Raw genomic sequence first — 26,226 nt, forward strand, 5'->3', positions numbered from 1 at the left:
GATCCCCGCAGAGCCCCACTAGAAACACCCCCATTCAGTGAAGATTCCCTACTGCTTCTTGAGATCTGTCTGTTAGCTAGTCCTTAACCATATAACGTGTGCTCTCCTATGATGTATAGTGCAAATTTTTTAATCCAAATGGCATGTGGTACTAAGACATACATCTTATAAAAGTCTAAGAATGTCAAAGTCTGCTCAGTTACCTTGATCAGCCAAACTTGTAATCTCATCAAAAAGTGAAATTAGATTTGTTTGACTTGAAGAATTTTCCATAAAACCATGTTGACTGGCATTAAGTATATTTCTCTCCTTTAATTATTTATCAATTGAATCCTGTATCATCTTTTCCATTACTTTGCTTAGGATTGATGTCAGGCTAACCAGCATATGGTTGCCCCTGTCATCCCAATTGCCCTTTTTGGATATTGACACAACATTAGCACTCTGCCAGTCTTCTGGAATTTCCCCAGCGTTCCAATATTTATTAAAGATTAATGTCAGTGGGCCAGAGATCTCCTGATCTTACTGTTTTCAGACTCCTGGGTGCAAGTTATCTGAGCCTACTGATTTAAAAATGTTTATTCCTAGTAGGAGTTTCTTAACATCCTCCTTAGTTACTAATTGGCTGGTAAATTCATCATCCTCATTTGATATGAGTACATCATCCTGCTTTTTTCCAAGTACAGAACAAACGCTTCTGCCTTTTCTGCATCATTAATAATTTTGCCATCACCTTCTAGTAATGAGTCTATGCCATTGTTAGGATTTCTTTTGTTCCTGATACACTTATTTAAAACCTCCTTTTGTCCATGGTCTTTCCAGCCATGGATTTTTTCCCTGATGTCTTTAGTTTCCCTTATCAATATTCTACACTTCATAACTTGTAATTTATACTAATTGCTGTATATTTGCTTTTTTATATTTATTTGTTGCTTTTTTATTAATAATTGTTGCCATTGTCACTTCATCACTGGAGAGGATGGGCTGTTAGCCACAGTTTTGTGAAACTTTTCTTGATTGTGGAACCTAATAAACTCTTTTTTTAAGAATGCCGAATTTTCATTCACATTTTTCTGTCTAAATGTTTTCTTCCAGTCAGTTTCACTTTTAAATTTTCTCAGCATGGGGAAATTAGGTGTTTTGAAGCATCAGCTATTCATTTTACTGGTTGGAACTGTCCTCTGTTCGCCCATAATGCATGTAATCAGGTCATGATCACTGGTCCTTGGGAAACCACCAACTTCCAGTTCAGTGATTCATTTATCTTTATCCTTTATAACGATATTCAAAATAGAGTTACATCATGTTGGGATCAATACTTTTTGTGTAGAAACTCCAGTGATGTTTTACTACTGGCTGGAAGAGACCATCATCATATATCTCCCCAACTGAAGTTCCCTGGCACAGAAGTGCTGTTCCAGTGCACCCCTTTGTGGTTGGATGTGGTGATGTGGCAGATCTGCCTCGGTTTCCCCACAACAATCATCAGACTACTCATCCTCAGAAAGCCTATCCCCTTGAATGTATCTAATCCCTTCTGAGGTTACAGAGTCCCTTAGTCCAAATCCAATAAATGCAGTGAGCAAAAGAATCCTCAGTCCAACTGGGCTCTGCCTCATGCCTCTTCCATGCAGGCAGGCCCCCAGCTATGACGGCCTGTCTTTCTGCTTAACAACTGGTATCCAGGCTCTTCTGTAAGAACCACCCAGTCCAGGGCTACCCTCTTCTCAAGGGCTCCAGCAGGCCACAGTCCCTATATAATCACTGGTCTGAGGCAGATTTCTTGCCCCTTATAGGAGCAGCCTGTGTGCTGTCCTTCCGCAGCAACCCTCAACTGCTCCTAACACAAAAACTAGAGGTCACCAAATGAAATTAATAGGTAACAGGTTTAAAAGAAAACCAAATTAAGTATTTCTTCACACAACGCACAGTCAACCTGTGGAACTCTTTGCCAGAGGATGTTGTCAAGGTCAAGACATTAATAGGGTTCAAAAAAGAACTAGATAAGTTCCTGGAGGATAGGTCCATCAGTGGCTATTAGCAGGATGGGTAGGGATGGTGTCCCTAGCTTCTGTTTGCGAGAAGCTGGGAGTTGGCAACAGGAGATGGATCACCTGATGATTACCTGTTCTGTTCATTCCCTCTGGGGCACCTGGCATTGGCCACTGTTGGACCCGTGGTTGCTCTTGAACCCTATCTGGTGTAGGGTTTGTCACATACCTGACAACATAATGTTTCTTTCCACCCATTCCAGACAGATGTTTCAGAAGTGACTCATTCTGTTCTCTGGCATGATTGGTTGATCTGTAAAGACTCCTACCAGTGTCTCCTCCTGGGGTTTGGTAGTTAGCATATAGATCAATACACACTCAAGAGCCTGGGGTTCTGAGTTGTCAATGACTCCAAACCAGGTAATGGTCTGTAATGTAGCATGCCGCTCCCTGCATCTCTTGTGCTCACTCTTCCCTTTCTGAACAGGTTATAAGCAGAGATTCTAACATTCCAGTCCTGCAAATCATCCCATGTGAATCGAATGGCTGCTCCTCACTGTGTGTGTCCCGCAGGTCTGGGCAAAATTATTCAGACTAATAGTTTATCCGCTGAACAATGAAGGTTCAGGTCAACCAAAATAATTTGTGAAACACAGGCTGGATTTGCCAAATTGTTTCATGCGAGAAAAATGATTTTTTTGTTAAAAGTATCAGCCTAGATTAATTTAAAAAAAAGAAAAAAAGCTCGTTTGTCCGTTTAAATGTTTTGTTTGACCCAAAATGAGATATGTTATGTGGTTTTTCATTTTAGCAAGAAAATGGAAAAATTTCTGTTTTGACTCAATCCAAATTGAAAATTCTTTCAGTTTTGTCTGTTTGGTCACAGAACTGACAAATCAATTTATTCATTCAGCTCTAGTGTGCCTTGGGTGAGGGGTGTGGTGATGGAGAAGAGTCACTTCTTGTCTTACTCAAGCCCGGACCCCATCATCTCTTTTGCTGTCTGTCAGATTCTAAGGCAACCCTGGCTCCCCTGTTTGAGGTGCGGCTGGATCTGGTGATCCCTGATTTGGTATTCCATCCCTCGCTGGATCCCGGTGCTAACGACGGCTTCTATGACATGATCGAAGGACTCCTCAATGACATCTACCGGATCTCGTCCCTGGTGCCCAGGCTGGCTGAGCACAGTGTTTTCCCTCACTATCAGGTCTCTTGCCCCAGTGCATGTTCTCCTTTTGCACAGCAATTTGGAAAGTGTGCTCTGGATCAGCATCCACTCACAAAGCCTCTCTGTCATTTCCCAGGCTGATATGGAGGACATGGGTGACTTAGCTGACATGCGCCACAGCCTCCTGGAGCGTGTGCAGAACACGATGTCAATCTGCAGTGATTACCGCAACTCCTTCGACCACTACTCTTACCTCTATGGGGATGACAGGAAGGAATTCATACGCCAGTTCCTGTTGTATGGGCACGTCCTGACTGCAGCAGAAATTGAAGCCCATGCGGACAATGGAGTCCCAGAGAGCCCACCTACGTTACAGCAGTTCAGGGAGCAAATTGACTCCTACGAGAGAATCTATGATGAAGTCAACCGCCTGGAACCAGTGAACATCTTTGACAGTTGGATGAAAATCGATGCTCGGCCTTTCAAAGCATCCCTGCTGAATGTCATCAAACGGTGGAGCCTGATGTTTAAACAGCATCTCATTGATCATGTGACACACAGGTAACAAAGGCTTGTCTGCCCCATCTCCATTGGGCTCCATCCAGGTGATTACACTGGGATTTGTTTTCTCTCTCCACCTCATCCGAAAGTGCTATAACCTGGCAGGGGTGCCTGCCCCTCCAATCACTGTGCACTCTACCAGGGCACAGGCTTCTTTAGCAGCTTTCCTGGCTCAGGTTCCTATCCAGGATATATGCAGGGCAGCGACATGGTCCTCCATACACACTCTCACCGCACATTATGCGATTACATAACAGGCCAGAGACGACACGGCCTTTGGTAGAGCAGTACTCCAATCAGAGGACAATTCCGACCCTGCCTCCTGAACTTGGGCTTGTGATTCGCCTGACTGGAATTGACATGAACAAGCACTCGAAGAAGAAAAAACGGTTACTCACCTTCTTGTAATTGTTGTTCTTTGAGTCATGTTGTTCATGTCCATTCCAATACCCGCTCTCCTACCCCTCTGTCGGAGTACCCAGCAAGAAGGAACTGTGTGTGTGTGTGGGGGGGAGTGGGGGTTGGGTCGACAGGGCCCTATATTGGGCGCTATGAAGGCACAACTCCAGGGGGCACCCAGGCCGATCCTATGGATACTGCTAGGGGAAAAATCTTCTGGCTGTCTTGCATGCAGCACGTGCACACCTGATTAAAATGGACGGGAATAACACATCTTGAACAACAGTTACGAGAAGGTAAGTAACTGTTTTATATAAACTGCTCTCACTGTGTGTTTTCTTGTTTTGTATTATTTAGCTTGGCCGGTCTTGAAGAATTTATAAAAATTGCTGATAGAGGTTTGAACAAAGAGGTTGAAAAAGGAGATTATGATGGTTTGGTGGAGATTATGGGTCACCTTATGGCTGTTAAAGAAAGACAGAGCAGCACGGATGAGATGTTTGAACCCCTGAAGCAAACAATTGAGCTACTGAAAATATATGAGCAAGAACTTACAGATGAAGTATATAAGCAACTAGAGGTTGGTGAAAACTTATGCCCAATACACAAAACCGCAAAATATTAGACACCTAAAAAGAAAGTGATCAGCGTATATTAATGAATGCTAAGCACCCAGGCTTAGTAATCAATAGGCCTCAGTGGGCAGATTATTTTGATAGCCGAGTGGCAGAACATCTATTGTGGATGTGCCATCACAGCTCCCTAGATAAAGCTACATCAAGATTGTCAATTACAGCAGAGATTTAGCCCATTGTTATGTGTGAATGATGCAGTGCCCCTCCCTAGATGGACGGCACACGCTCCGTAAGAACAGAACGCATGTTCAGGTAGCTCTGTTAATTATTTTATGGAGTGTTTAGGGTGTTAGTGCTTGGATGCAACCTAATGTGATGAGTGTCCCTAAGCCTCTGACTGTCAGATGCTGGGACTGGACAACACGGGATGAGTCACTCAGTAATTGCCCCGATCTGTTCATTTCCTCTGAAGCATTTGGCATTCACCACTATCAGAAGACAGGGTACTGGGCTGGATGGACCATTGGTCTGACCCAGTGTGGCGATTCTTATGTTCTTGTTACAAAGGGTAGTCCCTTGTTTAAGGCACTAGCCTAAGAGTCAGGAGACTGGCATTCAATTCCTACCTCTGCAACACGATTCCTGTGTGACCTTGGGCAAACCACCTTGGCATTAGGCAACGGGTGCTTTTGAAAATCTAACTAGGCACCAAGCTGCATCTTTTGGTGCCTAAATACCTTTAAAAATCTGGCCCTTAGTCTGAGGGCCTCAGTTCCCTCTGTGTCGTCCTTCATGTTGTGAGACAAAGTATATTAAGGTGTGAGGTGTTCAGTTACAAGGGTAATGGGGGCATGGGAAATATTTTAGATCCTGTTAAAATGGAAAAAATACAAAATTAGAGGCTTATTACAAAGTCCAGTTGTTAAATATTCCTGGGGTTCCAGTGCAGGTGTTTAGGCTAAAGCCGACCTTCCTCACAAAGTGCCTTTGTGGAAGGAGGATTTCAGTTAAGCATTATAGGTGGAGTTTTGTTGGGTGTGACAGTTGCCTTACCTTGGGAATTCCTTGGATTTTAGTGCTTCTGATTTTGTAAGTAAATTTGAGCAACTAAATTTTTTGCAGGGGAGTTAAAACACCAAGGCTATCCTTAGGAGTAGAACTGGGGAAGCATTTTTTCTGTCCAGCAACTTGTCAGCTCCATGAAGTTACATAGAAACCTAGTCAGTATCTTTACTTCCACATACAGCGAGAGAAGTAGAGGCAAATAAGATCCTTTATATAAAGCTCTCTTCTGCTATCTTGAGGAAACTAGATCTTATGCTTTTTGGTGCATGAACAGTCCATATAAATGGATAGAGTCTAACTGAAGGGGATGACAGACAGCTGTTTCTGATAAAGAAGTGGGCCGAAGCTCTGCTTGAATTTTGCCTTTTTCTTGCTACTTCCACCCTTGCAGTTTCAGTTGGGAAAGGAAGTGGAAAGAGCGAAGTATCTTCATAAGAGATGGAACTCTTCAAGGATCCTCTCAGAGCTGAAAGTAGGAAGCATTGGGACTGCTGTGGTGGCAAGGCCAGCACTTCCACCAGGTGACCCTAGGTGGTCGCCTAGGACAGCAGGATGTGGGGGGTGGCATTTCGCTGCCCTTGGCGCAATTTCGGCTGCAATTCCTTTGGATGGGAAGAAAAGCAGCCGCGGAAATGCCGCCGAGAACCAGGGCCTCCCAAAGGGGCTTCTTCCGCTCCGAGTCTTCGGCGGAAATTTGGCAGCGGGTCCTTCACTCGCTCCAGGACCCACTGCCGAAGTGCTCCAAAGACCTGGAGCTGAAGGACCCTCGCTGCCTAGAACGCAGCTTCAGAGGAGGAGCTGCTGCCGATTGCTGAGGAGGAGCGCTGCCGCCTAGGGCGGCAAAAACCCTGGCGCCGCTCCTGTGTGGTGGGCAAGCCAGTTGCCAGGAGACTGTCCCATTTGGAAGGTCTGGGTAACTATCCAAACTGAATGCAACTTCTGAATATGTCGAGTTTCATCCCAGACATTTTTTTCTCTCCCGGCAAGTACTGGCGACTTTCAGTTACTCTTCTGACCCAAGTGAACAGGCAGAAAAACAAGCTGAAAAGTTTCTTTTGTTACAGACTGTGAATGTTCTAGGGGAAGAAACCACTCTTCTGAGAGCACTGGTAGGGAAGAGGGGAATTGAAATATGTGGAGGACTCAGGTCACAACGCTGGTCCGTATGCTGGCTGAGGCTCTGACCTGTAGTTTTTAATGAAAGACAAAGGAAGTCCCTTCCCAGGACAAATACACAGCTTATGAAAAGCCTGCCCTTTGAAGCTTCTTTCCTTGGCACCTAAATGAAACTGTCTTGGACTTCAGAGGTTCTGAGCATCCATAACTTCCAGTGAGGTTCATGGGAGCTCTGAAAATTGGGCCATTTTATTTAGATGGTAACATTAAGTACCCAACTTAGAAATGTTACCCTAGGAACCTCTCCAGACAGGTCCTTTGACTATAAACACCTTCCTCTTTTCCTTTCTAAGAGGGGATGGGACAGCATCTATTATAGAACCATGCAGTCTTCATTTTTAACTAAGTTGTAAAGGTCAGCTTACCTGTTGAGCCCATCTTCCTGCTTCTATCCACTCTCAGGGGATGCACAAGAGCCAGCTGGACTTTGAATCAGGATTAGTATTTTTTGTACCCTAGGAGCAAGATTTTTTGTACATCAGCCTTCATGTACCCTAGGAATGAGATTTAGGGTCACCTCTGTCTGGGTTGTCCACATTCCACAGCATTCTGGGGTGTACAGAAAATGTGGTAGGACATTTCAAGAGGGAAGAGGGTTTACACCTTCAAAAGGGGTAAAAATCTTCATTTATCTTCAAAGTTGAAAATTCATTCCCTGTTTTACCCCCAGTCATGTGTTTGCGCTTTATATCATGGCAAAAACCTCTTGATTATGTAAGAGAGAAAAGCTGGTATTTTTCCAGCATGGGACTATCCATAAACAAGTCAGATACATGTTATATCAATTGGCACATATCGTCAGCCAACATTTAATGCTTGCTTGCAGGAGCTGCCAGAAAAATGGAACAATATAAAGAAGCTGGCGATAACTGTGAAGCAGCAAGTGGCTTCTTTGCAGGCAAATGAAGTGACAGTTATTCGCAAGAACTGTGCAGCATTTGATGTAGAACAGCAGAAATTCAGAGAGAGATTTCGCAAAGAAGCACCATTCAGGTACAGACTAATTATAGCACTACAGCAATAAGGGAGAAGAGGGCTTACTAGATCATTTGTGCTCTGCTAGGCATATTGTCTAACATCCACTTATCTTTCCCAGGTGGTCAAAAGGCCGGGTATAATATCTTATATGACATTTTTCTGGGGGCCTCTACGATGTAGTGGGTAGGGAGTGGATTCAGCGAGAGTAAAGTTAAAATTTTCAAACGTGCCTAAGTCCCATTTTCAAAAGTGACTTAGGTGCATGAGAGCCTAAGCGTGACCAAAAGTGTCTAAGGCCCAGATTTTTAAAGTTCTTTGGGTTCCTCACTCCCATTGATTTCCCTGGGAGATAGGTCCAGGTTGTAAGAAGTGTTTGAGTGCCTAAGTCTCTTTTGAAAGATTCTTTGCTATCTCTTTTGAAAGTGGGACTTAGGATTTCAACTGACTTAGGCACTTTTGACATTTATGCATTGGGTCTTTTATGTGTCTAACTATAAGCACCCTAAAATGGCCAAACCCTTCTCTTAGTCCCATGATTCCAGGATTGTGCATAGACAATAACCCAGGACAAAGAACCATTCCATGCATCCCCAGGACTCAGAGTCCAGGGCTGCCATCAGAGAGTTGCAGGATGGAAAAGCATTCCAGGTACAGACTTGCAGATGATCAGTGTTAAATACCTGGGTTTGCCAGTGTTGCCAGTGTAACCTGTTTATCACAATGGTTTTGATGTTGTGCTGACATGTCACAACACAGTACTGTCATGCTGTGTCAGAGTATCATAGAATCATAGAAATGTATGGTTGAAAGGGACCTTGAGAGGTCATCTAGTCCATTCCCTTCACTGAGACAGGACCACCAAAGGCTCTGAAGCAAAGTAAACTGTCATGGGATAAGAGGGAAGGTCCTCTCATGGATCAGTAACTGGTTAAAAGATGGGAGACAAAGGGTAGGAATAAATGGTAAGTTTTCAGAAAGGAGTGAGTTAAACAGTGGGGTCACTCCAAGGATCTGTATTGAAACCTGTGCTGTTCAATGTATTCATAAATGATATGGAGAAGGGAGTGAACAGTGAAGTGCAAAGGTTGCAGACGTTACAAAATTATTAAAGATAGTTAAGTCCAACACTGACTACAGAGAGTTAATAGTCTGTTTTCCAAGCTGAACAGTCCCAATCTTTTTAATCTCCCCATATATGGAAGCTGTTTCATACCCATAGTTGTTTTTGTTGCCCTTCTCCAATTCTAATATATCTTTTTGAGATAGGGCAGCCAAAACTGCACACAGTGTTCAAAGTGTGGGAGTACTATGGCTTTAATATAGTGGCATTATATTTTCTGTCTTATTATATATCACTTTCCTAATGGTTCCTAACATTTTGCTGGCTTTTCTGACTGCTGCTGCACATTGAACAGATGTTTTCAGAGACCGATCCATGATGACTCCAAGATCTTCTTCTTGAGTGATAGCCAATTTAGACCCACCATTTTGTTTGTATTGTTGGGATTATTTTCCCCCAATATGCGTTACTTTGCATTTACTGTATCAACATTGAATTTCATCTCTCATTTTCTTGCCCCATCACCTAGTTTCATGAGATCCCTTTGCAGCTCTTCAAAGTCAGCTTTGACTTAATTATTTTGGGTAATTTTGTATCTCCTGCAAACTTTGTCACTTCACTATTTACCCCTTTTTCCAGATCATTTATGAATATGTTGAATAGCACTGGTCCCAGTACAGATCCTTGGGGGGACACTGTTATTTACCTCTCTTCGTTGTGAAAACTGCCCACTTATTCCTGCCCTTTGTTTCCTACCCTTTAACCAACTTCTGATCCAGGAGAGGGCCTTCCCTCTTGTCCAATGACTGACTCCTTACTTTTCTTAAGAGCCTTTGGTGAGAGATTTTGTCAAAGGCTTTCTGAAAGTCCAAGTACATTGTATCAACTGGATCTATCTTGTTCACATGTTTGTTGACACCCTCAAAGAATTCTAATAGATTGTGAGGCATGATTTCCCTTTACAAAAGTTGTACTATAGTTACAACCAGCTTCCCTGGTATTGAAGATAGGCTTATAGGCCTATAATTGCCAGGATTGCCTCTGGAGTCTTTTTTTTTTAAATTTGGCATAACATTAGCTATCCACCAGTCATCTGGTACAGAGGCTGATTTAAGCAATAGTTACAATGATATGGAAAAAGTGGATACAGAAATGTTATTTACCCTTTCCCATAATATGAAAAATGGGTCACCTACTGAAATTAATAGGTAGCAAGTTTAATACAAATGAAGAAATACTTTTTCACACAATATACAATTAACCTACGGAGCTCACTGCCATGGGATGTGAAGGCCAAAAGTATAACTGGGTTCAAAAAAGAATTTGACAAGTTCACAGAGGATGGGTCTTTCAATGGTTGTTGGCCAAGATGGTCAGGAATGTAACATTGTGCTTGAAGCAAACCTAAACCTCAGACTTCCAGAAGCCAGGAAGGTAAGACAGAGATGAGTGTCCATAATTTCAGCTTTAGCTCATAGCTCAGAATACACATTTAATACATAGGTTACATATGAATATCAATGATCAATTGTGTTGTTAGTTTTTAAATGATACCTCACAAAGCATATTTTCCACAAAGTTTATTACAATAATGTGTGGGGTGTGAATATAGGGGTGCTTTTTGTTACAATATTATCCTTTTTTACAACTGCATCCCATTAATGGCTCTCATTCAAAGTGTGATCTGTGGTAACCCCAGATCTTTTTCAGCAGTGCTAACACTTAGCCATTTGTTCCCTATTTAGTAGTTGTGAGTTTGATTTTTCCTTCCTAAGCACAGTGCTTTGTTCTTTTCTTTATTGAATTTAATCTTGTTGATTTCAGAATACATCTCTAATTTATCAAAGTCATTTTGAATTCTCATCCTGCCCTCCAAAGTGCTTGCAACCCCTCCCAGCTTGGTGTCATCCACACATTTTCTAAACATACTCTCAACCCCATTAGAACAAGTCATGAATGAAAATATTGAATAGTAAGTGACCCAGGACAGACCCCTGTGAGACCCCAATAGCTATGGCTTTCCAATCTGACAGCGAACCATTGATAAATACTCTTTGAGTTTGTTTTTTCAACTACTTGTACACTTAATTTAGACCATATTTCCCTAGTTTTCTTATGAGAATGTTATGTGGGACTGTATCAAAAGCCTTATTAAAATCAAGATATGTCACAATTATAGCTTCTCCCCTACCCACTAGGCCAGTAACCCTGTCAAAAAAGGCAATTAGGTCGGTCTGGCATTATTTGTTCTTGAAAAAACCATATTGGCTTTTACTTACCCTATTATCCTCTAGGTATTTATAAACTAATTGTTTGTTTAATAATGTATTCCAGTATCTTTCCAGGTGTTGAAGTCAGGTTGATTAGTCTATAATTTCCTGTGTCCTCACTGTTCTCCCTTTTTAAAGACAGGTACTATGTTTGACTTTCTCCAGTTCTCTGTGACCTTGTCAATTCTCCATGAGTTCTCAAAGATAATTGCTCATGGTTACAAAATGATTTTGGCTAGTTCCTTAAATACCCTAAAGTGAATTTCATCAGGCCCTGCTGACTTGACTAAATCTAACTCATCTAAATATTCTTTAACCTCTTCTATCCCTGATCTGCTTTGTGTTCCTCCTTGCCTTGTTAATATTGTGCTAAGCATCTGATCACAATTAACCCTTCTAGTGATGATTGAATCAAAATAGACATTAAACAGCTCAGCCTTCTTAGTGTTATCTATTATTAGCTCTGTTTCCCCACTAAATAGAGTACATACACTTTTTTTAAGGTCATAAGAACGGCCATACTGGGTCAGACCAATGGTCCAGCTAGCCCAGTAGCCTGTCTTCCAACAGTGGCCGGTGTCAGATGTTTCAGAGGGAATGAACAGAATAGGGCAAATTTATCTAGTGATCCATCCTGTCATCCATTCCTAGCTTCTGGCAGTCAGAGGTCTAGGGACACCCAGAATATGGGTTTGCTCTTCATTTTTCTCTTGCTCTTAGTGTACTTATAGAGCCTCTTCTTAGTGCCTCTTATGTCCCTTGCTAGGTATACCTCATTTTGTGGCGTTGCCTTTCTGATTTTATCCTTATATGCTTGCGCTTTTCTTTGTACTCACCATTAGCAATTTCTCCATGCTTCCTCTTTTCATATCAGAGGGGTAGCCGGGTTAGTCTGGATCTGTAAAAGCAGCAAAGAGTCCTGTGGCACCTTATAGACTAATTAATTCTTTTTGTAGAATTCCATTTTGATTTTCAGATCATTAAAGAGTTCCTGATGGAGCCATATTAACCTCCTACTAGTCATCGTCTCTTTCCTTTGCATCAGCATAGTTTGCTGTTGTGCCTTTAATAATGTCTCTCTGAGAAACTGCCAGCTCTCTTGAACTCCTTTTTCCCTTAGATTTTCTTCCTATGGGACCTTACCTACCAGTTCTTCGAATTTGTTAGTCTGCTTTGCTGAAGTCCATTGTTCTTATTCTGCTGCTCTCACTCCTTCTTTTCTTTAGACTCATGACATCTATCATTTTATGATCACTTTCTACCAAGTTCCCTTTCACCTTCAGATTCACAACCAATACATTTCTGTTGGTCAAAATAAAGTCTAAAACATCTTTCCCCCCGGTTGCATCCTCCACCATCTGAAGCAAGATGTCGTCCCTGATACAGTCCAAGAACTTACTGGGCATTTTGTGTTTTCCAGATTACTTTTTCTGTGGATGTCTGGGTAGTTCAAGTGCCCCTTACTACTGGGTATACTGCTGTTATTTGTTGTGGGATACACAGTACCCCCACAGCCAGGATGGTGGCAGTGCTGGGACCTAGAGAGACTGCTCTAAGTGCTTCTGCGTCCCCAGACTATGCCAGGATAGCCCCTAGTGTAAATGCAGCGTATGTTAACAGAAGGAGGAGTTGTGCTGGTGTAGGAACAACACCTCGCTGAATGACACGAGTGATGTTGGCAGAAGCACTCTTCAGTCAGCACAGCTGCATCTACACAGTTGTTCTTTTTTGCTGGTATAGCTGTGTCAGCTAGAGGGTGGGATGATTTATTGCACCCCTAGCCACTTGCATAACTTTGTAGTGTAGACCAGCTCCCTGTCTCCAGCAGAGCAGCTTTGAACCTGGAGTGAGGCTTTCCCAGGCTCCAGGTCCAAGCATTGTTTTAACCTTTTCCTGATGATTCCTGCACTGAACATCGAATAAAGAACATTCTTCCAATAGTTGTATGTTTTTAATATCCAGAGACTCTCCTTTAAAGTGCACTACTTTGCACTCATGTAGCAGTGTGATAAAATACATTCATAAAATCCTCCCTGTGTACATGAGAGAGGAATAACTCTAGCCCACTGAACTGGGCTCCCTTGCAAGCTTCTGTAAATGTCACTCTCTGGAGGTTGGGGTAGAATCAGCTGCATTGACTAGATCGGCTGTAATGGCCCTTCAGTAGATGAGCCACTTAGCTTTTTGAGTTGTCTTGCCATTTGCTCGTACCTTGGGCTGACAGCGAGCGTGTGAATCTGGGGCACAAAGAGAAAAAATGGCTTTTTGTTTCCTTTTTAAATGTATCAGTGTTTCTGGCAATTTTACCTCCCATTTAGCCATTATTTAGCATGTAACTCCATTTTAGTAGAAACTACAGGCAGAAAGATGACTATGCTCTGAAGAAGAGAATGAGGGTACAAATGGGACTTTAAAATGGCATCAGTTCTGCAATATGGAATAACCATTAGACCCTATGTCTCTTGTACAAAACTCTTTGCATTATATTTTATTTGAAGTGCTTATAATCTTACTTATTAAGTATGAAAATTGCTTTACAGGTTTGACACTGAAAATCCTTACCTAATGCTGAATGCAAACCACATTGAGATAAAACAAATGGAGTCAACCATGGCCTCACTTTATGAATCAGCTGGTTTGTTTGAAGTCAGTGTTCCAGATTATAAACAGCTAAAGCAATGCAGGAAGGAAGTTTGTCTTCTCAAGGAACTCTGGGATATGATCTCTGTGGTGACATCTAGCATGAATGACTGGCAGACCACAAAATGGAAGGATATTAATGTGGAAAACATGGACCTTGAATGCAAAAAGTTTGCAAAGAATATTCGGAACCTGGATAAAGAAATGAGAGTGTGGGACGCATTCGCTGGGCTGGACAACAGGGTGAAGAACATCCTGACATCTCTGAGGGCTGTGGCGGAGCTTCAGAATCCCGCCATCAGGGAAAGGCACTGGAACCAGCTGATGCAGGCAACAGGTGTGACATTCACCATGGACGCAGAGACCACACTGGCCGACCTCCTGACACTCAACCTGCATAACTTTGAGGACGAGGTTCGGGGCATAGTGGATAAAGCAGTTAAGGAAATGAGCATGGAGAAAGTCTTGAAAGAGATAAAAAGCACTTGGAGCAGCATGGAATTCCAGTATGAGCTGCATCCCTGGACAAACATCCCTCTGCTGAAATCTGATGAGGAACTCATTGAAACTTTAGAAGACAACCAGGTGCAGCTGCAGAATCTGATGACATCCAAGTATATTGCCTTCTTCTTAGAGGAAGTATCTGGATGGCAGAAGAAGCTGTGCACAGCAGACTCAATCATTTCTATCTGGTTTGAAGTGCAGCGGACATGGACTCACCTGGAGAGCATATTCATTGGCTCAGAAGATATCCGGGCGCAGCTTCCTGAGGTACACAGCAGAATGACAGAAGTCATGTTCTCAGTCAGAAAGGAATGCGGGACAACCTCCATTATCCCAACCAAAGCTGTCTGAAATGCAGCAAATCCTTTGATGGCTACTTGTCACACTGGAAGTTCCCTCAGGTGCCTGGGCTCATTCCGCATCCTCAGGACATTTGGATAAGGGAGGTTGTGCTTTGTCTCTTTCTTGGGTTATCCCAGGAGGCTGAAAGCCCTCACTGATCTCCCCTCTTCCCTGTACGCAGCATATACAGAGTTTGTTCTTGTAGGGCTGCTGGAATTGTTTGTCATAGGATTGGCCTGGTTGTGCTGGCCGAGGAAATACAGATCATTGTGCGGAATTTGCTAATATAAAGTGTGGGCCAACCAGCCCTGACAGTATCCCTGTAAAAGTGTTTAACAGAGAGCTGGGCCAGCCATTCCACTGCTCATTCTCTGAAAAGCAAACAAATTAATTATACCAGGATTTCACTCTCCTTTGGTGGCCTGTAGAGGAAAATCCAAATTACTATTGGTTTCCTGTCCTATTATTGATTCATGCAAATGCAGGTATATGGGGAAATATCCAGGATTCACCCCAGATTCCAGCCGAACTGTAGTCCCCCAGTGTAGACAGTTTAGAGCTCAGCTCTGTGTGTGCCAATGTGTCAGGGTGTAAAATTCACCTTTGCATTCTGCTAGACTGGTTTCTATGTGCAGGACCAGTTCCCTGTTATAAGCGTGAGCAGCCCTGAACATTGCTCTGACTTACACCAGCTACCAGCAGACACGAGAGGTTGAAACCACAATTGAGGGTGATAGCACATTGGCCGGGGTGGGATGTCTGTGTGCAGCTTGCTGTACTTGCTCTGTGCAGACAACCACCGTTCAGGCCCTTTTCACCAGCATTAAAGGCAAATCAATGCTTTTGGTTCTGTTTACAAAGAAAGCTCTGAGCATTTCATCGAGTGGTTGGGATGGAATCCTGACCCCTTTGAAGTCCCGGAAGGGTTGTGGTTCACCGATGACTTCAATGAGGCCAGGATTTTGAATGTGGCTTTATCTATTCTTTGCTGAAGTCCACTAGAAGCACATGAGCCTTGCTAAGGGGAGAACTTCTCTGTAAGTGAAGTGGGAGTGCTTATGAGGGACTAGATCTCTTCACTCTTCAGCAGAGGCTGGGAAATGATCATCCTGGGCTGGAAGCAAGGTCTCCTGAGGTCTGTTGTCTATCATGGTGCATGGCACTAACTATGCAGAGTAGGCAAATCCTGCCTCTGTGGCCAGGGAAACATGGATGGATTCCAGGGTCTACTTGAGGGGAGGTAGGGTCCTCAGGAACCCCTGCACAGGAAATGGGCCATACTGGGGATCAGCCACTAACTGATCCCATCTGCACCCTTCCTAGATGGGGTGGGGGGAGTGTAATGGGTCATGGTGCCTGCTCCAGCCATTGGGATGGAGGAGCCTCTATGAAATGGTGCCAAGGCTGCTTTGTGGGATTCCTCCTACCCAGCACATGCCCTGGCTGCTGGGGTGGGGCTGTGGCCAGATGATGGAGTCTTTTCAGTAAAGAAATGAGTGTTTGACTGGGGTGGCTGTAGCTTCTCTCTTGCCATTTGTAGGACTCCAAGCGCTTTGAAGGAATTGATGTTGATTTTAAAGAACTGGCCTATGATGCGGAGAAAACACCGAATGTCATTGAGGCTACTAACAAGCCAGGTCTTTATGAACAACTGGAGGATATTCAGAGCAGGTGAGTGACGCTTTGGGGACTTTGAGGGACACTGCAATTAGCTGCCATAAGTTTACTTACTGTGTTCTCAGATCTCTCTACTGGGTGGTGGCAGGGCCGGTGTTTCCATTTAGGCGACCTAGGCGGTCGCCTAGGGCACCAGGATTTGGGAGGGCGGCATTTTGCGGCCCTTGGCGGCAATTTGGCGGTGGGGGTTCCTTCCGCTCTCCGGGTCTTCGGCAATTCTGCAGCGGGTCCTTCACTTGCTCTGGGACCTGCCACTGAAGTGCCCCAAAGACCGGGAGCGTGGAAGGACCCCCCCCCCGCCGCAGAATTGCCGCTGACCGGGAGCGCGGAAGAACCCCTGCCTAGGGCGCCAAAAACCCTGGTGCCGCTCCTGGGTGACGGTGGCTGTCTCTGTTCAGCCAGTCACAACAACACTAAACTTTATTTAGACTTTGTGTTTGTGATCCACCAGTCTGTAACCCAACACCTGTTATTGCAATGTTCAGGCTGAGAAGTTCTGTACAGAAGTCCAGACAGTCAAAACATAAGGTGCTGAGTGCAATGTGAGCTTACCCACCTCACATGTACATTATGTCTATATAGAGCAGTGTAAAAAGTCCTAAAAAATGCAAACCATTTTCAGCATAGCTGTGTCAATGTTCTTCTGAGACCTTTAATTATGGTGTGTTTAAATTCAGCCCCTCAGTGCTGCAGAGGTAGCCTTGCCACATGACAGTGCTAGGTACTTTGAGAAATGTCCTGTTGCACTGAGACCGATAAACAAACACTTTTCAGTTACTATGTTTGCTAATTTGACTGGGAAGTGCACATTAAAAACTCAGTGTGAAGACTGTTTTGATCAGTAATATTCCACTACTAACATTTTAATTTAAAACAAACCTTTCAGTTGTACCAGGCCCATATTCCTCACTGACGAGTAGTTAAGTGCTGTCTGTGAAATTTATAATTTTAGCCATTTGTAGTTTTGAATGCAAAAATGTCACAAGATTTAAATTGGAAGTTTGGGATCTCATAAACTCAAACAGCTGAACAGATTTAGGTCAGACCAAGCTTGAGAAATTTCATCCCAACATGAACATGGTTGTGGGAGTTGTGAGTAGTCTCAGAAGGCTGGGTAAGACTGCAGGAACCTTCTCAACTTATCTCTCTGAGGGCTTTATATTTCTGCCCATCACCATAGTATCTGGGAACCTTCCACATAAAATCAGTAACACTGGATATGTCCCTAGTGAATTGCCTGGAGTCTGTAGCCATGTCTATGCTACAGCCACCCCAGTGGCACAGCTACAGCACTCCTGATGAACCACGATAGTGAGACGCTTTGTGCATCGACAGAAGGGGTTTTTCCATCGACATAGGTAATCCACCTGTTCTAGAGGTGGTAGCTAGGTCAACGGAAGAATCTTTCCTTGACTAAGGTCTATCGCTGGGTTTAAGTTGTCCTAACTATGGCATTAAGTGTGCAGAATTTTTCTCAGCCTTGAGTGATGTAGTTAGAGTAAAGTAAATTTTAGGTGTAGACAAAGCCTCTGTCACTTCTTAATTTTTGGGGTCACAACTCTGCTTCTGAACGTGAACTGCAATATTAGGTGCTAAGGAGAATATGTGTCTGTTAATTCTGGACTTCGTATCTCTGCTTTGTTGCCCCAGATTGGCTCTGTGTGAGAAGGCCTTGGCTGAATACTTGGACACCAAGAGGTTGGCCTTTCCCAGATTTTACTTCATTTCTTCTGCGGATTTACTGGACATTCTTTCCAATGGCACCAACCCGCAGCTAGTAAGTCTCACACATTATTGCCTTTGCCTTTGAACAGTGGAGTGGCGGATAGACTGACAAACCTAAAACATGCCTGTAGCTTGTTCTAGAAAGTAATATTTTTCTGTTCCTCACCAGTCGTACCATGAACAATAATTTCTATAGATTTCAGAGGGGTAGCTGTGTTAGTCTGTATCAGTAAAAACAACAAGGAGTCAGTCCTTGTGGCACCTTAGAGACTAACAAATTTATGTGGGCATAAACTTTCGTGGGATATAACCCACTTCATCAGATGCATGGATTGGAAAATACAGTAAGTGTGTATAAATATACTGCACAGGAAAAGATGGGAGTTGCCTTACCAAGGGGGGTCAGTGCTAATGAGGCCAATTTAATTAGGGTGGATGTCGCCCATTCCCAGCGGTTGACAAGAAGGTGTGAGGATCAACAGAGGGAAAAATTACTTTTTGTAGTGATCCAGCCACTCCCAGTCTTTACTCAGTCCTAGTTTGATGGTGTCAAGTTTGCAAATTAATTCCAGTTCTGTAGTTTCTCGTTGAAGTCTGTTTTTAAAGTTTTTTTTGTTGAAGAATGGCGACTTTTAAGTCTGTTATTGAGTGTCCAGGGAGATTCACAGGTTTCAGAGTGGTCCAGGGAGACTGAAATGCTCTCCTACTGGTTTTTGAATATTACAATTCTTGATATCTGATTTGTGTCCATTTATTCTTTTGCATAGAGACTGTCCAGTTTGGCCAATGTACGTGACAGAGGGGCATTGCTGGCACATGATGGCATATATCACATTGGTAGATGTACAGGTGAATGAGCCCTTGATAGTGTGGCTGATGTGTTTGGGTCCTCTGATGGTGTCGCTAGAATGATATGTGGACAGAGTTGGCAATGGGGTTTGTTGCAGGGGCTGGTTCCTGGGTTAGTGTTTCTGTTGTGTGGTGTGTACTTGCTGGTGAGTATTTGTTTCAGGTTTGGGGGCTGTCTGTAAATGAGGACTGGCATGTCTCCCAAGATCTGTGATAGTGAGGGATTGTCCTTCAGGATAGGTTGTAGATCCTTGATGATGTGCTGGAGAGGTTTTAGTTGGGGGCTGAAGGTGATGGCTAGTGGTGTTCTGTTACTTTCTTTGTTGGGCCTGTCCTGTAGTAGATGACTTCTGGGTACCCTTCTGGCTGACAGAACACCACTAGTCATCAAATTAGGCCTGATTAAAGATCGGGAGTGGCTAGGTCACTGCAAAAAATAATTTTCCCTTTGTTGATATTCATCCCTTCTTGTTAACTGTTGAGAATGGGCTACATCTTTCATGTGCTGTATATTTATACACACTTACTATATTTTCCAATCCATGCATCTGATGAAGTGGGTTATATCCCATGAAAGCTTATGCCCAAATATATTTGTTAGTCTCTAAGGTGCCACAAGGATTCCTCCTTGTTTTTAATTTCTATAGTTAATAGTATATAATTTTCCACTAGATGGCAGGATGTACATCATATTCTCCTCTCTAAATGTTGGGAAACATTACCGATTGTTCTAATGAAGTTCCTTTAAGTCTGATTAGTGTATGTTTTTGACACTGTTCGAGGGACGAATTTTGTGCTCGGAGGCTCTGAGGTTTGAAGGAATATATTTTCTTTAGAGATCTCAGCAAAAGCTTGCAACAATGACTGGTGAATTTGGATGGCTTAGTTTTGGGCCATTTCCAGAAAATGCCAAGCACCTGCCCTTGAAAGAGTCTCCAGTTGGGCACCCCAAAATTGAGAGACCTAAAATAACTAATTATTTCAGAAGGCTCCATCTTGCAGAATTCTCACCCTGAGTTTGGGCGCCTTAGTGTGAGACTGGTGACAATCCTGTTGCTCTTGTGTTGTTTGATCCTGTAGAGGAGAAGGGACAATTTAGGCTCCCGGGGACACCACACTATATGCCACCCTTGCTGCCCTGCTCAGAGTGCTTCAAAGGGGAAATCTTCAAATCTAAATCTCAGTCAGCCTTGATCTCTGAGCACGGAGCTCAGTGATAGCAATGACTGTGCCAGGCAGGGCTCCATCCAGTGGAAGCCAAGACCCCTGCTAATTGATGGCTCCTCAGTGTCCTTGGCATCTGAGGTTCATGGCAATGATCTCTGGCTCCAGATGGGCTGGAATCTCCACACAGGAGACAGGACCAAGGCAGGAGGTGCCAAGCGGGAAGGCACAGGTGGAGGGGCAGGCTGATGATGGCTCAAGTTATCTGGAGAGCTCCTCTGAGGCGAAATGCGTCTCGACTCCAGAGAAGCATCAGCACAGTGACTGCAGGGCATGGGACGACCTGACCTTTCCCCAGTCCCCACCAAAGGTGCTCCAGACAGCTGATGCTGTCATTATCATTCCTTGTTTTGTTCTGTACTAGTGCCACTCTGCTGGGCACTGCGCATGCGTGGAGTACAGGATGGTCCCAGCTCTGAAGAGCTTACTTTGTAAGTACAATCAACATTTCCAGTTAGATCTGCTTCAGGGATTCGCAACTGGGGCTTAATTTGTGCCAGGGCACCTTTAGGCTTGGCAGTTCATACTCCCAGCACCTCTGGCCTGGCTGCATCAGTTATGATTGTAAAAAAAAATTGCTTGAGCCGTGGCACCTTTTTCACTACACATTAAGCACTGTTTGTAGGGTCAACAGGTAAGAGGTACCTGGGCCAGGAAACCCATCCAGCAAGGCTGCTCTGTTCTTTTACACTTTTCTGGACTAGCCTCTGGTGCAGGTATGGCAGGCCCCTCCTCACATTGTTGTCTCAGTCTTGACTTTCTGGGAGCCCTGCCTTTGCACAGTCAGAGGGCTGGCAGGAATGAATGGAGGCCAGCAGTAATACTCAAGACACGTTGGCATGCTATGTTCAATAGGAGGCCTGGCCTGCACTCTACCCCCACTGCCTGGAAGGGTAACAAAAAAGTGAATAACTTAGGGGATTCCCAACAGCTGGGCTCTGAGGAGCTGGGAGCCAAGACTGAGAATCTTGGTAAGATGCTCTCTTCAAAGAAGCAGGCTTGCAACACAACAGTGTTCCCATTTGAACTCATTTGACCTTCCATGGAGCATGTATTTTCTCAGTGTGGGTTACCATTAAGCAGCAGCTCTTGAGAAGGGTTTTGCACTCTGACAAGGATGCACTGGGGCGGTTTGGCCAATTATGCTTCTGGATGGAGCTGATAGTGATAAAAAGTGCAGTGGTTACGGTGGTTGTGGTTGAAAATGAAACAAAACTTGTATTTGAAAGTCCAAGCTTGTAAATGGATGTCTGTTTATGAGGGCATATGGCTGACAGTGGTTGGCAGATTCTAGGGCAAGTGTTTTTCAAAGGTCTTCAGGAAAGCTCAGTGCTGTTTAAAGAGACTTCTCTGTGGCATATTTCAGTTTGAACAAGACTCCCAATAATCTCTGCTCCGTGAATGATGATGTTGACTAGAAAGCAGTGCACATGTAGCAGGTGTTTCTCCCTTACAGGCAGCCACAGAAGACCCATTACACACAGTGGAGAACAGTATGAACTATAAACTATGGGCCATCCAGGGGTTCAATCAAATGATGACCTTAGCTAAAGCAAATGCAAATCAAGCTCTAATGAGTTCCAGTTCTTGTGTATGCAGACCTAGGCTAATAGAGTGGATGTATCACCATCAGGGACATCAGTTCTGGAGGTTCTAATTCAGGAAATGCCTCTTCCAGAAGCAGTATTTCTAGGGACTTGCCAATGCAGTCACGTCATTCTAAAGGTACTGCTACAAGGAATGACATCCACATGATTGACTGGATTATGGCATGGGGTGGGAAGGAACTGCACTATATAGAAAGTTGCAACAATATTTCTGTTTAAAGAAATTCTCTTAACTGCATTTCCCAGGGTTCCTAGGTTTTGTTTCCTTTTCCTGTCCCCAGTGGGGAAGAGTTGTATCGGAGGCATTGTATGGGAGTTGTCAGGGTGCATTGTATGGGAGGCATTACCTTCGTTGTTACAGTTTGTGCTTTGGAATCCCTGTGTTCTGGAAGTGTGTGGTAAGAAGTTGTGCAGAAAAATCTCAGCTTCGCCTTAGCTCGCTTTTTCATTAGTGAATATACCACCAATGTAGGTGAGATTGATTATTACTATTATAGGAGTTTGTTGTCATTGTAATACCTGGATGTCTATACCATGACACAGCTAAGTCAGAGCTCCTGGCAGGCACAGCAGGATATTGGTGGGATAGCTGTGTGCACCCAGGGTATGTCTACACTGAAGCTGGAGGTGTACACATGCTAGCACTGATTGCACTAGCACACTAAAGCTAGCTGGGTAGCCGTGGTGGTGCAGGTGGCAGGATGGGGTAGTGCCTGAGTATGTACCTACCATCTCAGATGGGAATCATACTCAAGTAGCTAGCTCCTCCTGTGCCTCTGCAACTGCATTGCTATTGTTAGTGTGCTAGCTGTGTCGGAGCTAGCCTGTGTACATCTACATGAGCGGAAACATAATCATATAGTTCCAGTGTAGACATACCTCCCGTCAGTTGGGAAGCTCCAGCTAAACCTGTTTTCATTAGCAATTGAATAACAGGGCTGTGGTGCCATGTTTTGATTAATCTTGAAATTGGCTTGTAAAATTGACAGATGTTTTCATAGTGAATGCTGAGCTTTACTCAATCCAGAATCTATTAGCATTTCTATTTTTTTTGTTAGCTAGTGGAGAACCTCTTCCAATTAAGAAACCTGTCAGATAAGGAGATATATGATTATATGAAATTCAGGTTAGTCAGGGCACAGTGCATATATAGAAATGCCATTATTTTCTGCTAACATATAATATTTCTTATAGTTTCTCTGTGCTCCTTGGTTTTTCAACCTTTGAAACCTTACAGTTATGCATTTGATCAATACCACAAACATAGAGGGGAAAAAACAGGAGAGCAACAGAAAAAAATACCATCTTGAAATGCTCAGTGGTATATGAAGGAATTCTGTGAGCATTGTCTGTTATACCTGTTTAAAACTGTTTACAATAAAATCAAGTAAATGTCAAGCAGGATCAAATATGGATAAACTCTTAACCTTTCCATTGTAGTCTCTGAGCCTGTCTTATTATTCCTAACAGAGGATTAAATGCACAGCAATATTATCATAACAGATCTGGCATTGAACTTCTAAAGATTCAGGTATATCCAAGGTTTTTCTGGGGGTGTGAACTGAGTGTAAGAATGTTCTATAGAGAGTCTGTCTAGACTGGCTAGGCATAGGAATCTGATTGGATGATTCGCTAAGAGGAAAGTTCTGCACATTAAATAAATCACAGAAACCTTTTCTTAAGATCGTAAAAGCCAAGGGGCCAATCTTGCCATGAGCTAAGTGCCAATTGCCACTTGCAGCCCATCACCTTCCAGGATTGGCCCCAGTATGAATGTAAGTGGAACCAAACAGCAAAACATATTAATAATAAAAGTCTATCTCTGCAATGCTGCTTGAAAAGTTTTTAATCCTTTCTCTTTCTGAGTCAGTGACCTGTGATAGATTGGAGAAATCCATTTGTTTTATATGGTTTTCTAGACAGTCAGTGCTTGTAGGAGAGGACTGGGTGCCTTAGGATGGGGGTTCTCAACCTTTCCATCTTACTGTGATTTAGTAGAGAGCCCCTCTCCTGTAGCAGTAGGGGAGAGCAGGTCCGAGTGACCAGCTGAACATCAGTTCATGACTTCCATGGTGGTGTGACCCCAGGTTGAGAACACATGTCTTGAGGAGGAGGTTACTGAGCCTTTACTTCTGGTATTAGTTTGCTTGTAACCCAGGTTGGTCAGTGACTAAAATTTGTATTGTCTGAAGGCTGGAAAAAGCTCTGGTGGTCTGTTCATCTTCCAGCAGACAGCTGTTCACATTGAAAAACCCTCCCAAGCAATTCTAACTGATTGCTTCTTTTGAGCCCCTGAGTTGAACAAGCTTTGAACAGGCCATGGAGTCTGATTTGGTCTTTCTCTCATAGAGGTGATCCTTCTAGGGCAAGATGGAGGCATCGTGGTGGGTTATAGTGTGGTAAGCTTGCACTGCTGCTCTCCATAGTGTTCCTTTCCTGGGGAAAAGCAGAGGCCTTCAGTCTCCAAGGCTGAGCACCTTTCACCAGCACAAAACTGACTTCCAGTAACAACTCTTTTGGTCCACAGGCTGAGATAGCTGGGTTCTAAATACTTCCCCAGCAATGCTCAGCAAAAACCTAGAGCACTCCTGAGTGTAGGACTACATAAGTTCTTCACCATCGCCCTACCATCATTGTACATTGGGAGGCTGACCTGCGACTGATCACTTAATGTTCTGAATGTTTCCTTTGTGTGTGCACGTGCATGTGTGTGCACACGTGTGTAAGTAGAGGTAGGGGTATGTTTGTGCTGTACAAAAGGGACCCTGCCAGGTAACTGCAATATAAAGAATAAAATGTATCATTATTACTAGAGTATTACTATTGAAAAGTATTTCTGTTTTCTAAGTGAAGAAGAAGTAGATGGTGCTTGTGTCTGTTCCAGAGCTACAGAGTTAGTCCTGCTGTGTCAGAAGGATGTGACCAGCCCATCATATGATAGGTCTGGTCAAAGTGGGATGAGAGGAGAGTGAATTTTTGGGACCCTGACTGATGAGGGAGCTGCCCTGCTGATGAGCACACACAGATCCTCCCACCTGAATGACCTCTCTACTACTATTCCCTGTGCAGGTGCAGCGCCATCTCTCCAAACTGTTTGACAACATGGCCAAGATGAAATTCCAGCTGGACTCTGAACAAAAGCCGACCAAAACTGGCCTGGGGATGTACAGTAAAGAGGAGGAATATGTCAGCTTCAGTGAGCCCTGTGACTGTAGCGGGCAGGTGAGATGAAGCTGCTTCATTTCCTAGCATCAGAATTAGATTGCGGCTGGTGCTTTTATCTCTGTTAGTTGTTGTTGTAGTGCCTAGGAACCCCCAGTCATGGCCCAGGGCCACATTGCACTGGTGCTATACAGGTGCAGAATACAACATTGGTCCCTGCCCCAGAGACCTTACAATTTATGCAATTTATACATCAGACAAGAGACAACGATGGAGACAGACGGGGAGTACAAGGAAACAATGAGATGGCCTGTCTGACCCAGGCCGCCAGCAGAGCTACCATTAAAGAGTGGTAATGGTCGGAAAAGGTGCTGTATAAAAATGGCACCTCCCTACTGCACATGTCACCCCCTTTTGTGTCGTTTGAGGCCTGTCTGCCCACGGTAGTGACAATGGTGGTTTTTCTCCTCTTGTTCTCTGTCAAGCACTGAAAAATCAAGTAAAATTAAACCTGACAAAATGTAAACTTAAAACCAAGGATTTTTTGGGAGGGGATGGAGGTGTTTGTTGGGGAAAAAAGGCACAATTTTGGAAAAAATATCCACAGGCATTTCCATTAAAGCCGTTTGTTAACTGTGATTTTATTTTCATTGAAACCTGTTGACCAGCTCTAATTTTGGCCTTCGAATTCAGCAGTTGATGGGCACAGAATGATACTTTGTATTTCAAAACATACACTGAATTCCCAGAGAACTGGCCTGGGGAGAGAGCTTCTACTGTGATATGTTCATCACAGCAAGAGTTCCGCCCCATGTCCAGCACTGACCTTATGCCAGTGCTGGCAGATTGTGCCTACGTCACGTGCTTGATTCTCCTCATAGCCTTGTGGATGGAAGATGTCCCATATATTTACCTATTGCACAAAGTTCCTCAGTGGACCAGACGTGTCACTGTGTTTTAATATCTTTTCTAGGTTGAAATTTGGCTGAATCATGTGCTGGACAGCATGAGGGCTACTGTGAGACATGAGATGACAGAAGGAGTGACTGCTTATGAAGAGAAACCAAGAGAACAGTGGCTCTTTGACTACCCTGCTCAGGTATTTGATTACACCACACTTATCTCCTCTTCGACTGGCCCTCTAGAGAAAGCAGCTCTCAGTTTAGCCTCTTTTGTCACTATTCTAGTACAGGGCCTCTAGCCAGTCCCTGCAGGGGAGGAGGAGGGAAGCTCTGTCTGGCCACTGCTTCTGC

The 26,226-nt window shown here is 43.8% G+C and overlaps 1 protein-coding gene across 5 annotated transcripts in view; it reads left to right on the forward strand.

Annotated features, from left to right (window-relative positions):
- DNAH9 (dynein axonemal heavy chain 9) overlaps window positions 1–26,226 on the forward strand; it is a 392,191-nt gene that overhangs the window by 54,018 nt on the left and 311,947 nt on the right. For all 5 annotated transcript variants that reach the window (XM_030534286.1, XM_030534287.1, XM_030534283.1 and 2 more), the window contains 9 exons: window positions 3,002–3,198; window positions 3,296–3,720; window positions 4,477–4,699; window positions 7,762–7,928; window positions 13,784–14,654; window positions 16,270–16,400; window positions 18,057–18,183; window positions 24,881–25,033; window positions 25,947–26,072. In XM_030534286.1, coding sequence (XP_030390146.1) covers window positions 3,002–3,198; window positions 3,296–3,720; window positions 4,477–4,699; window positions 7,762–7,928; window positions 13,784–14,654; window positions 16,270–16,400; window positions 18,057–18,183; window positions 24,881–25,033; window positions 25,947–26,072 — 2,420 coding nt within the window. The remainder of the gene's footprint in view (window positions 1–3,001; window positions 3,199–3,295; window positions 3,721–4,476; window positions 4,700–7,761; window positions 7,929–13,783; window positions 14,655–16,269; window positions 16,401–18,056; window positions 18,184–24,880; window positions 25,034–25,946; window positions 26,073–26,226) is intronic.

Source organism: Gopherus evgoodei, chromosome 15 (assembly GCF_007399415.2).
Source record: "Gopherus evgoodei ecotype Sinaloan lineage chromosome 15, rGopEvg1_v1.p, whole genome shotgun sequence".
NCBI lineage: Eukaryota > Metazoa > Chordata > Testudines > Testudinidae > Gopherus > Gopherus evgoodei.